The sequence below is a fragment of the Hypomesus nipponensis genome, chromosome 2 (assembly GCF_054491055.1).
Source record: "Hypomesus nipponensis isolate SF chromosome 2, ASM5449105v1, whole genome shotgun sequence".
NCBI lineage: Eukaryota > Metazoa > Chordata > Actinopteri > Osmeriformes > Osmeridae > Hypomesus > Hypomesus nipponensis.
This window is the reverse complement of record NC_140362.1, coordinates 7,431,859-7,444,852: the sequence shown is the minus strand read 5'-3', so window position 1 is coordinate 7,444,852 and position 12,994 is coordinate 7,431,859. Positions and strand designations below refer to the sequence as shown.

The window sequence follows — 12,994 nt, the reverse complement described above, 5'->3', positions numbered from 1 at the left end:
TTTTGCCTTAACATCTAACTTAGCTACCTGGACCATGTACGGGGGCTCATTCTTTCTCATAGAGGGTAATGCCCTCGCTCTCACACTTGCCCTGTCGCTCTCTCTCTTTCTGACTGCAAAAGCATTGTTATTCACAAGATCATCCCGGTTAGAGACGAAAAGATGCTATGAATCTGTCATTGTACATATTTTTGACTTATTGTGCTACCAATTCTAACTGCATAACTTAGCTGCCAATTGCAAGCAAGCACAGTAAATAACCATGATGCTGACGGTGAGTTGCAAAAAACAAATTAACCTTAACGTATATTAACTAGTTACTGTAAACACATTAATAGCAGAGTTGGCCAAAATGTTCTTCCATTCATTTAATTGCTAATGTTAGCTAGCTAACGTAAGACAGTGATTAACTTACCTTCAACATCATGGACATATCCCTCGATTCAGTTGCTGTACCCTTTGGACAAGTTTGGTCTGGACAAGTTTGGGGATCCGGTGTTTCTCGTCCGCCAATTTATCGATTAATGCCGCAGTTATAGGAGGCAAGAGCAGAAGATTTGTGGTCCATTTTCCGTCCATCATTTGTCTTCGTATAGTAGAGAATCACTTCCGTTCGATCAAGCCTCGTTTTCGTTTTCAATATGGCCGCGACGCAAGGGTGAAATAGTCCATCAAACATTGGGGGCGACAGCTGTGGGACTTTCTACATCGGGCTTATTACCCCCATCTTACCCATATACATTCACTCACAATGTCAGTTAAGCGCTATTAATATCAGTCTGGTGTCCTGTACCTTAAAACATGTTAAATGAACTACTCTGTTAATAATGTCTAACATCTCCAGAAACATACTTTGTTTTTATTTCCAAAGAAATAACGGACGTCAGCTACCTTAGAATAATAAGGTTCTATCTATGTTCAGGTCAGTTTTGGGATATTGAGGTTTAAAGTTTTAGCATTACAAATAGCAAAACTAACAAATGGAGCACATTTTTTTTAAAGCACCAGAGTTACATACACCTTACATGTATTCTACATCTGGATACCAAAATTCTAAATGAATTGTAAATTAGGGTTTTTGAAACAGATCAATTGTAGATAGAACCTTATAGTTCTAAAAACTAACAGCCGCCTTGGAATTATAAGGTTCTATCTTAAAAAACTGAAAAAGGAACAATGATTATCAAATAATTTTAACAATTTACTTATACGTACTTTTGAGATGTTCAATTTATATAATAAAAAATGTATTTTTATTGGTTAATATGTTAAATCTCATGCATTCATGCACTTACTGCTATAACACTATTTTTCCAGTGCATAATTTTTCCTTGCATCTTTCTTATTCAAGATAACAGTACGTTAAATCTAAATGAATGATTAAAAAAATACATGGTTTGATGGTCAGGTCCTTCAGTTTATCAAAGTATTTTCAGTAGAAAACCAAAATGAGTTGAAAGAATATTTAAAATCAGTCTTTATTTTTTTATTTTTTCAAATCATTTTCAAACAATTTAAATGTAAAGTTCATCATACATCACACATGGCAATACTGACACTCATTCAGATAAAACTGATCAGAAATGTTTTGCTTATGAACAAGGTATTTCAAACTCAAGACTGGTTACTTAAAATCTAACTTATTTGAGATGACATCCATCCATCCATCCATCCATACATACATACATATTGCTCATTTCTTCATTATTGTATGGTAATACTCTTTAACTGCAAGTGGCATGAATCTAAACATTGACTTTAGATGATTCATCTTAACCTCTGGGACATGGCTCTGTTTTGGGAGCATCCTTGGCTTGGGTAGGGTGCATGTAGGCGCCAATTTTGGTTTCCTGGTTTTACTTGGTCCTCTAAGGTCTACTGCTACCTCTAATGCCTGTGCATGTGATGTTTTGTAGTGAAGTGTATATGGGCACTGATCAAATACGAGTTGACAGACTGCAGAAAATGGCACCTGTTTGTACTTGAACAGTTTGGAACATGAGTGAAAGTCATAGAAATCTGATTCTCTCATCTGTACAACTCTGTATGGGTTGTTCCTGTTTACTTTGAGTAACACACGCAATAATGACACGGGAGAGTAGAATTCAGATAATGCCATTACCTTCTCAATTTGACTGTGCAAGTTATCTACCTCTTGTACAGCAGAATGACCTGGGGTAGAGTACTTCATTGTAATCTGGTGAATCTTAGAATTCCTTGTCAAGAATTCTGCCATAGCAAACGCTATTTCTGTTTTGGGGCACACAGCTGTCACTCCATGTAATTATGCTTGTGGCATCTGGGTGGTCAAGAATAATTTTGTCTAAAATTTTAACAAGTGCACTAGCAATGTCGTTAGCCCCTCTGCCTGACATCCCCTCTGTCCATATCGCACAACAGCCTTACTTTGATAGAGAGCTATGAGCTGTAAGATTGTACACGTTCAGTTTTCGTTTGTAGAAAAATGAACTGATCTCTGCACGTGGACAAGTTATAACATTCTGAAGATCAAAACAGACTACTAATGTGTTTTCAGCATCCCTGTCTACCTGTCGCTCTTGGCGCATTGCACTTTTGTCTGTAATGTGTTTCCTCTGTTTGCTATCAGCAACTTCGCTAAGAAGATTCTGGTCGAGAGCTGTCTGATAACATTCACACTGATCACACCTATCCTTTTTAGGAACGTGAAAACTGAGGTTGAACTCAGAGTTGAAAATTAATCGATAGAAAGACTCCTTTACAGGTGTATTGCCCTCTTCAAGACATTTACGTTTGTACAGATCATACATTCTAGACACATTGAGCGTGGATTACAGATACTGCCTCTTTGTCCTAGCCCTGCAGTAATGGGATTCAACAACAGGGAAAGACCTGATGTGATCCTGAACCTGCTCTTTTAGTTGGAGATCTATCACACGTTTTGTATGTTTGCCTCTAGAATCAGGTTTTGGCATGCCAGTCGTTTGGTTTTTCTTTAAATGTGTGTTGTAAACTGGCTTCTGACTAATTGCCAGTGTGCCCAGGTAAAATGACTTGCACACTCTAATCCTCTGACCCTCAATATTCAGGTAGTATTTAAATGAGAATGTGCGTTTTCTTTGTGATTCGCAGCATGTTTGCCTTTCTTTCATTGCACATTCTGTTGTCATTGCAATGTAATCATGTTTCCTGTTTTGTGTCAATTTGTAGTAGTCCAAGAAACATTCTTCCCTTTCAGAATTGCCGCTCTGTTTGGTTTAAACCGTCTTCTCTGCCTTGTCCCCCTATCGTTCAGGCACACCGAGTAATGCTCGCCTTCTGCGTAGCTGATAATACTTGTACCTGAAGTACACTAACTAAACTGGTAAATAAATTAGAGATTTTTCCAGAGCTCCCATATCCTCTTTGTGTTGCTCTGCAAGACCGAGAAACAACACTAGTTTATGTTAATTAGCTGCGTTAATTAGCCGCTAAGAGACATCACCATTGAAATGTCCAACCTCTACACCACCCAGACCAAGAACAAGAAACTAAATCTGAGTATGGATGAGCTCCTTACTTTCTATGGGATCCTAATCACATCTGAGACTGGGTTCGGTCAGGGACCCAGTGTCGTTCTTGGTCTTGCAGAGCAAGCTTAAGTGCCTCAAGGTTGCAAGCTTATTCATGACAACCTCTTCACTTCGCTTGCACTCCTCAATCACATGACACAAAGAGGATATGGGAGCTCTGGAACAATGAGGCAAAATCGTCTTTTTGATGTCCCATTCATGTCACAGAAGGACTTCATGAAGTTACCCCGGGGAACCTCTGAGGTTCTGACACAAAGAGACAAGTTGCTGGTCCATTGGAAAGACAACAGCATTGTCACAGTAGCAACAAACATGGAGGAGAAATACAGTGAGACCTCTGTCAGAGATGGAACAAGGAGCGACAAATTCCCACAACCAAAATGTATCAACAAATACAATGAGCACATGGGCGGTGTTGACCTTAACAACCAGCAGGTTTCAAGATCCTATACCTCCATCAGGTCTAAGAAGTGGTGGTGGCCTATCTTTGCATGGTCTCTCAACAGTGCCCTTGTAAACAGCCATTTCTTTTACAGAGACATAATGGGAGGGACCATCGACCTGCTCACCATCTCACGGATCGTAGCACAGTCTCTCATGCAGAAGTTTGGCACAAAACCAAAACCATGGAAGGAGATCTCTTCTGAGTGCTGCTGTTGAAGATCAGGCGAGATACGACAAAACTTCTCACTGGCCAATCAATACAATGCACCGGTTCCAGAGATGTCGTCGTTGTGACAAACGCACCACATATGCATGTGAGAAATGCAAAGTGCCACTGCACATTGAGTGCTCCAAGATATACCATGGACAGCAGAAAATAAGATTCAAAATGAATGAAATAAAAAAAATGAAAAAGACAATAAAAGAAAGCAGAACAACCTAAGCAGAAAAGAAAAATGGATGAAAATAGGAAAAAGATGATCAAAATTACTGAAATGAATTAACTTATTAATTCCAATGTTATTATCTTAATGTTTCAATACATGTTGCAGTTGCACTAAATATTAAAATGTATTATACAATGAAGTTACAATGTTAAAATACGTTAATAGTTTTTTTTTGTCTTTGCTCTCAGTATTCAAATTGGTGTTGTATAAGGGATTTTGAGAGGTAAAATAAATCCCAATGTTGTTGGGGCTTGCCAGTGAATGTTCTAAATATATTAATAACTGGGCTGGATAGGGCTATTTTGATAACTACATAGAAGGAATATGTTACTTCAATATACAACACACTATCCCCCCCCCCCCTGCTAATGTATGCAAATTCTGTGCCTGATGTGATGCTAGTTAGGGACTTACATGGTTAATGCGAGCGCACGTCGCGCTGGCTGATTTCAGCGAAATATAGTTTTTGGAGCTTGAAACAAACAAACATAGCCATTTGACCGACCATAAAATATACTTTTTCACCTACTTTTCCTTGAAAAAAAACCAAAAATAAATATAGCTGCAGGCAGCAATGGCGGGTTCCTCCTTAACATTGCAAACCATTACCAAATTGATATGACACAGACATGTATTTCATACATGTACACAAAATTTCAAGACAATTGGATCAATGGCTGATTTTAAGTAATTTTCTGAAATTCTTCACAAATTGTCACTGTAGAGAAATATCCTTGCTGCCGACATTATGGGTTCTTGATACTCTTTTGTTCCCCATGAGCAATATAAGGCATGAGTACCAACTTTTAGACATTTTGGACAAACGGGGTTAAAATGCCACCCTTTTGAAAGTGACAACTTTGCAGCGAGTTCTGTCAGGCCACCTGTGCTCTGGTCAGGCCCATCATGCAGAGATCCATTCTTTAAAAGCCTTGATTACAACAATAACTTTATGAAAGGGAAGATACACTTTAGTAAAGGACGTGTATGTAATGTAAGGACGACAATTACATTAAGGCCTATAGGTATAGTTATATATATATATATATATATTGTATACAATATAGCGATAATAATTCACCAACATTTTGAACAATTTCATACTCCAAACTTTGTGGGAACAGTTTGGAGATGGCCCCTTCCTGTTCTAACATGACTGTGCACCAGTGCACAGAGCAGGGCCCATAAACACATGGATGAACGAGTTTGGTGTGGACAAACTTGAGCCTGACCTCAACCCAATACAACACTTTTGGGATGAATTACAGCAGAGACTGCGAGCCAGGCGCTTGTTCAACATCAGTGTTGAAACTCACAAATGCACTCCAATTGTTTTTACGTGGTCCTCGATCAAGCCTGGCAGGCGGAAGATTGTTAGAAGAGCAAAGTATTTATTTTTGGCAATGTTTAACAACCTTCGTCCAACAGTCAGTATTGATCAATGACCATCGATTTAACTAAATACTACTGAATTGAATTAATGCGACAGTTTGTTTTTCAGTCATGTTGCCACTACCACAGGTGGAGAGGATGCACTGGGTGAAGAATCGGATGAGTCAAGGTAAAACACCCAAAGCCTATATGAGCTAATTGGTTAAATCTTAAATTGGTTAAAGAAATTTAGATTTAAAACTCAGTCCGATCATTTTCCTTCAATGTGTATAAAACAGTGTGGAAAATACTTTGCCCGCCTTAGAATTCATGTCGCCATTGTTCTGAACCTGAAGTAACAATCAAATGTATATTTTGGATGACAAATTTACTTAGTACTTTATTAAACAGACTATAAAACTATCTAAATAGTGCTGGCAAGAAATGCTGGAAATAGAAGTTGTCTAGTTTAGATTTAACTTCTTCCCACTTTTTGACATCGAAGTGTAGTCGCTCCAAGTGGAAGTCATTGTGAGACAACACAAAGAAGTCACACCACGTTGCTCCACTAACACCCATCTGTCCGAGTATCTGGAATTGATATTCAAAACTTTTTATGCTAAATCACCATCTGCCTGTCGGATAAGATATGGACAATCTGCACATGTGCTTTTGTCTGGGCACTATGTTTCTAAAAGGCCGTAGGGAGAATCTTCGGATTGGTCAATCACTCTTCCGTCTGGGGATGCCCCTAAGTGGGGAGCGTTTGGGTTTACCACAAAACCACATGGTAGAACAACGGTTCCTGTTAATGCAGTGTACTTTGCTGCAGCCACTGGTTCCATTTCAATTCCCCTCCGCATAGCTTTGGTCTGCACTGTTTTTTTATCCCTTGTGAGCTCTGCAGCAAGACTGCCAAAGTCAGCTCGTCTTGAGCACACCCTTTTAAAATTAGACGAGGTAATGCGCTGAGACCGCACGCGATGCCAGATCTTGTTCATGCTTTGGCCTCTTGTCTCATTCTCCAGGAGTTCAGAGTCAGTCTGAGTCATAGATATACCACTGTAGTAGTCCATCTCCTCTTCACCAAGAACAGTGGCATAGTCTTGGCTGTGGGGGCAAAGGGAAGGGGGGGTAGTCATCAGACTGGATAACTGCAGGGCGAGTCTGATAACTCAGGATGGAGCCCAGAGGTACATCACCATCACCATACGGTGAGGGCACATACTGTGGCTTATATGAGGGCAAGTTCATTAGTGTGACCAACTGACATGTACTACCTGTGTCATTAAGATTTGACTTCAGCCTCTGTGCAAAATCCTTACAAGGAAGTGGGAGTGGCACTGGACAGTACAGATTGCTGACTATTCCTTCACTTCGCATCTGTTTGGCAGGGGGAAAGTTATTTTGCTGGGGTTTTATTTTATTTATTTGTACCTCAGTAATGGGTTTTGGACTTAACCCCATTGAGCGTCGGGGCATGTGCCAGGTTTTTGCAAAAAAGTCTTGCTCTCCACAGGAGGGACAGACTTGCAGCCTAATTTTATATAATGTGCTACAGTGTAGAGCAACCCAATAACATGTGCACAATGTCCTTGGCCTGCTTTGCAGTTGCATTCTGCCTTTTTAATAAAGGGACTCTCCAGTGAAAGGTCCACCTGAAAGGTTTTAAAGGACAAAAATGCATGTTAAAGGTGACATGACATGCTGTTTTTGGATGCTTTTATATAAGACTTAGTTGTCCCCTAATACTGTATCTGAACAATCAGCTTTCCTCAGAACGTGCTGTTTCTGTGTCTGTAGCTTTAAATGCTAATGAGGAGGAGAGGGACGGCAACATACGCTAATGTTTACAGGATGTATCGCAATGGCTCGTTGCCCCCGTTGCTGTAAGATGCCTTGAATTTAGCCATTCTCATCTGATTACCCTGGTTTGCAGAGGTGCACACTCAGTCATTTCAATGTGGAGAAAGGCGGATATCGCGAGCCATAACACCAACAGCAGAACGGTTATCCAAATAACAAACAACTGTTATGCTTCGTTTGTTTGCTCGCCATGATGTCTCTCCAGGAAAAAAACGATATCGCACTCGCCCTTGCACGGTGGTAGCTCAGTTTCTCATGGGCGGGCCAGATGATCTGGTTGGGCAAAGCAGAGAGAGGGGAGGTAACCTTCCCCCTATCTACGTCACTAGGGGGAGATTTTCAAACAGCGCAATTGAGCCTTCATTTTGTCAAAGGCGGAGAAGAACACGCAGGGCTTGGTTTACACTTATCAAAAATTCTAGCCACTGGGGGACCAAAGGCAGGCTAGGGGAACTCATATTAATGTTAAATAACCTCATAAAATGAAGTTTTCATGTCATGTCACCTTTAAGTGACAATCCTTGTGTCTAATCTGATTATCTATGCTGTTCTGAGTATATTTGATCATAATATTATGAAATGCACCATACATACCATGGAATGTGTGTGCCAGAATACTGTAAAAGCTCAGAATGCGAGCAACCTTTGAACAGCCTCTGAACTAGAGGAACTGTTTTGCCTTAACATCTAACTTAGCTACCTGGACCATGTACGGGGGCTCATTCTTTCTCATAGAGGGTAATGCCCTCGCTCTCACACTTGCCCTGTCGCTCTCTCTCTTTCTGACTGCAAAAGCATTGTTATTCACAAGATCATCCCGGTTAGAGACGAAAAGATGCTATGAATCTGTCATTGTACATATTTTTGACTTATTGTGCTACCAATTCTAACTGCATAACTTAGCTGCCAATTGCAAGCAAGCACAGTAAATAACCATGATGCTGACGGTGAGTTGCAAAAAACAAATTAACCTTAACGTATATTAACTAGTTACTGTAAACACATTAATAGCAGAGTTGGCCAAAATGTTCTTCCATTCATTTAATTGCTAATGTTAGCTAGCTAACGTAAGACAGTGATTAACTTACCTTCAACATCATGGACATATCCCTCGATTCAGTTGCTGTACCCTTTGGACAAGTTTGGTCTGGACAAGTTTGGGGATCCGGTGTTTCTCGTCCGCCAATTTATCGATTAATGCCGCAGTTATAGGAGGCAAGAGCAGAAGATTTGTGGTCCATTTTCCGTCCATCATTTGTCTTCGTATAGTAGAGAATCACTTCCGTTCGATCAAGCCTCGTTTTCGTTTTCAATATGGCCGCGACGCAAGGGTGAAATAGTCCATCAAACATTGGGGGCGACAGCTGTGGGACTTTCTACATCGGGCTTATTACCCCCATCTTACCCATATACATTCACTCACAATGTCAGTTAAGCGCTATTAATATCAGTCTGGTGTCCTGTACCTTAAAACATGTTAAATGAACTACTCTGTTAATAATGTCTAACATCTCCAGAAACATACTTTGTTTTTATTTCCAAAGAAATAACGGACGTCAGCTACCTTAGAATAATAAGGTTCTATCTATGTTCAGGTCAGTTTTGGGATATTGAGGTTTAAAGTTTTAGCATTACAAATAGCAAAACTAACAAATGGAGCACATTTTTTTTAAAGCACCAGAGTTACATACACCTTACATGTATTCTACATCTGGATACCAAAATTCTAAATGAATTGTAAATTAGGGTTTTTGAAACAGATCAATTGTAGATAGAACCTTATAGTTCTAAAAACTAACAGCCGCCTTGGAATTATAAGGTTCTATCTTAAAAAACTGAAAAAGGAACAATGATTATCAAATAATTTTAACAATTTACTTATACGTACTTTTGAGATGTTCAATTTATATAATAAAAAATGTATTTTTATTGGTTAATATGTTAAATCTCATGCATTCATGCACTTACTGCTATAACACTATTTTTCCAGTGCATAATTTTTCCTTGCATCTTTCTTATTCAAGATAACAGTACGTTAAATCTAAATGAATGATTAAAAAAATACATGGTTTGATGGTCAGGTCCTTCAGTTTATCAAAGTATTTTCAGTAGAAAACCAAAATGAGTTGAAAGAATATTTAAAATCAGTCTTTATTTTTTTATTTTTTCAAATCATTTTCAAACAATTTAAATGTAAAGTTCATCATACATCACACATGGCAATACTGACACTCATTCAGATAAAACTGATCAGAAATGTTTTGCTTATGAACAAGGTATTTCAAACTCAAGACTGGTTACTTAAAATCTAACTTATTTGAGATGACATCCATCCATCCATCCATCCATACATACATACATATTGCTCATTTCTTCATTATTGTATGGTAATACTCTTTAACTGCAAGTGGCATGAATCTAAACATTGACTTTAGATGATTCATCTTAACCTCTGGGACATGGCTCTGTTTTGGGAGCATCCTTGGCTTGGGTAGGGTGCATGTAGGCGCCAATTTTGGTTTCCTGGTTTTACTTGGTCCTCTAAGGTCTACTGCTACCTCTAATGCCTGTGCATGTGATGTTTTGTAGTGAAGTGTATATGGGCACTGATCAAATACGAGTTGACAGACTGCAGAAAATGGCACCTGTTTGTACTTGAACAGTTTGGAACATGAGTGAAAGTCATAGAAATCTGATTCTCTCATCTGTACAACTCTGTATGGGTTGTTCCTGTTTACTTTGAGTAACACACGCAATAATGACACGGGAGAGTAGAATTCAGATAATGCCATTACCTTCTCAATTTGACTGTGCAAGTTATCTACCTCTTGTACAGCAGAATGACCTGGGGTAGAGTACTTCATTGTAATCTGGTGAATCTTAGAATTCCTTGTCAAGAATTCTGCCATAGCAAACGCTATTTCTGTTTTGGGGCACACAGCTGTCACTCCATGTAATTATGCTTGTGGCATCTGGGTGGTCAAGAATAATTTTGTCTAAAATTTTAACAAGTGCACTAGCAATGTCGTTAGCCCCTCTGCCTGACATCCCCTCTGTCCATATCGCACAACAGCCTTACTTTGATAGAGAGCTATGAGCTGTAAGATTGTACACGTTCAGTTTTCGTTTGTAGAAAAATGAACTGATCTCTGCACGTGGACAAGTTATAACATTCTGAAGATCAAAACAGACTACTAATGTGTTTTCAGCATCCCTGTCTACCTGTCGCTCTTGGCGCATTGCACTTTTGTCTGTAATGTGTTTCCTCTGTTTGCTATCAGCAACTTCGCTAAGAAGATTCTGGTCGAGAGCTGTCTGATAACATTCACACTGATCACACCTATCCTTTTTAGGAACGTGAAAACTGAGGTTGAACTCAGAGTTGAAAATTAATCGATAGAAAGACTCCTTTACAGGTGTATTGCCCTCTTCAAGACATTTACGTTTGTACAGATCATACATTCTAGACACATTGAGCGTGGATTACAGATACTGCCTCTTTGTCCTAGCCCTGCAGTAATGGGATTCAACAACAGGGAAAGACCTGATGTGATCCTGAACCTGCTCTTTTAGTTGGAGATCTATCACACGTTTTGTATGTTTGCCTCTAGAATCAGGTTTTGGCATGCCAGTCGTTTGGTTTTTCTTTAAATGTGTGTTGTAAACTGGCTTCTGACTAATTGCCAGTGTGCCCAGGTAAAATGACTTGCACACTCTAATCCTCTGACCCTCAATATTCAGGTAGTATTTAAATGAGAATGTGCGTTTTCTTTGTGATTCGCAGCATGTTTGCCTTTCTTTCATTGCACATTCTGTTGTCATTGCAATGTAATCATGTTTCCTGTTTTGTGTCAATTTGTAGTAGTCCAAGAAACATTCTTCCCTTTCAGTAGGGGTAACCTTCTGTGCTCATTTAAATTTACAAGAGAGGGCACAATTTTTCTCTGATCTTACTTTTTTGGCTGGAACTTTTGTATTGCTTGCATTAGTGTATTCTTTGCCTTCTTGATGTAGCCTCTTGCGGATATTTGCTTTCCATTTAGATGAATTTTATGGTCTTTTTCTGGTCTTTTTCTTTGGTTCTGTGTCCCCCAGCTCCTCTCCTGCCATGTCCGACTCTGTTGCCCCCAACTCCTCATCCACAGTCTCCCCCAGAATGTTCTGTTGCCCACAACTCCTCATCCAAAGTCTCACTCACAATGTCTGTTGCCCCCAACTCCTCATCCACAGTCTCACCCAGAATGTCTGTTGCCCCCAACTCCTCATCCACAGTCTCACCCAGAATGTCTGTTGCCCCCAACTCCTCATCCACAGTCTCACCCAGAATGTCTGTTGCCCCCAACTCCTCCTCCACAGTCCCACCCAGAATGTCTGTTGCCCCCAACTCCTCATCCACAGTCTCACCCAGAATGTCTGTTGCCCCCAACTCCTCCTCCACAGTCCCACCCAGAATGTCTGTTGCTGCCAACTCCTCCTCCTCCACAGTCCCAGGCTCAGCATCTTGGTCAACATCACCAGTCTGTGGGAAAATTTCTGATATTATACCATTGCTGTAATCATATAGCACAATAAAAAATAGATGAGAATCAAGGATGCAATTAAAATCCCTTTAGGCCCATGTATTCGTCCATTATTAGTTTTAGATTATATTAAATTCAACTTTTTCGTCATTGCACAAATAACGACAACCAGTACGAAATGCAGTTTAGCTAGCGTTATTTAGCTAGCTAACGCTATGACTTCGGCATAATCTAAAAGCAAGAGAAAGAGATATATTACTTAAATTAATCCCACTGTATGTTAGGGCTTGCCTCAAAATGATGGCTAAATTTCATGTATGCTACTAAATTAACATTAGCACACATCAATAGCTTGGTACAGTATTATAGATAGCCTATTTGGTACTGATTATCTCCTCAGCTAATACTGCACAGAAATGGCGATTTCCTCAACTAGAACTGACGCTAAAGCAAGAAGAGAACTCACCTGTTTCTTTGTTAGTTCATCGATGAAATCATTAACCTTTAAATTGCGCGTAAATCTGGCTTTGGTTTTCCTTGACATGTTTCCATCTTCTATTACTGGGTGAAAGACAACCTGGCGCCATAAAGAGACTTCAGAGAGCGAGCGTCTGACGACAGTATTTGATTGGTCCTTCTGTAAATATTCCAAAAGATGATTGGGCAACAGATAGAACCTTACAACTCCAAGTCTAAGTGTAACTTTGTAGATAGAACCTTTTTGTTTTCTGAATAAAACACCCAAAATAAATTTTATTTAAAAAAAACACCTTAAATAATGTTAACAAGTTATGCC

At 39.5% G+C, this 12,994-nt stretch overlaps 1 protein-coding gene across 1 annotated transcript; it reads right to left on the bottom strand.

Moving 5' to 3' along the window:
- Positions 1-1,511: 1,511 nt before the first annotated feature.
- On the bottom strand, positions 1,512-11,920 carry LOC146300626 (uncharacterized). Its single transcript, XM_084708717.1, has 3 exons — positions 11,166-11,920; positions 6,635-6,922; positions 1,512-3,210 (listed from the first exon to the last, which is right to left on the bottom strand). Exons 1-3 carry the CDS (start codon positions 11,498-11,500, stop codon positions 2,811-2,813), a joined length of 1,023 nt encoding a protein of 340 aa, XP_084564843.1. The 5' UTR covers positions 11,501-11,920; the 3' UTR covers positions 1,512-2,810.
- Between the last annotated feature and the right edge of the window lie 1,074 nt (positions 11,921-12,994).

What these genes read in the sequence shown, in the direction of transcription:
- LOC146300626 (XM_084708717.1), bottom strand. Translation starts at nt 11,500, where the DNA reads ATGACAACAGAATGTGCAATGAAAGAAAGGCAAACATGCTGCGAATCA. An exon ending in AGGACAAAGAGGCAGTATCT is followed by an intron (nt 6,923 to 11,165) that starts GTAATCCACGCT and finishes TTGCCCCCACAG; the next exon opens with CCAAGACTATGCCACTGTTC. An exon ending in GAACCAGTGGCTGCAGCAAA is followed by an intron (nt 3,211 to 6,634) that starts GTACACTGCATT and finishes CAATTCTGAAAG; the next exon opens with GGAAGAATGTTTCTTGGACT.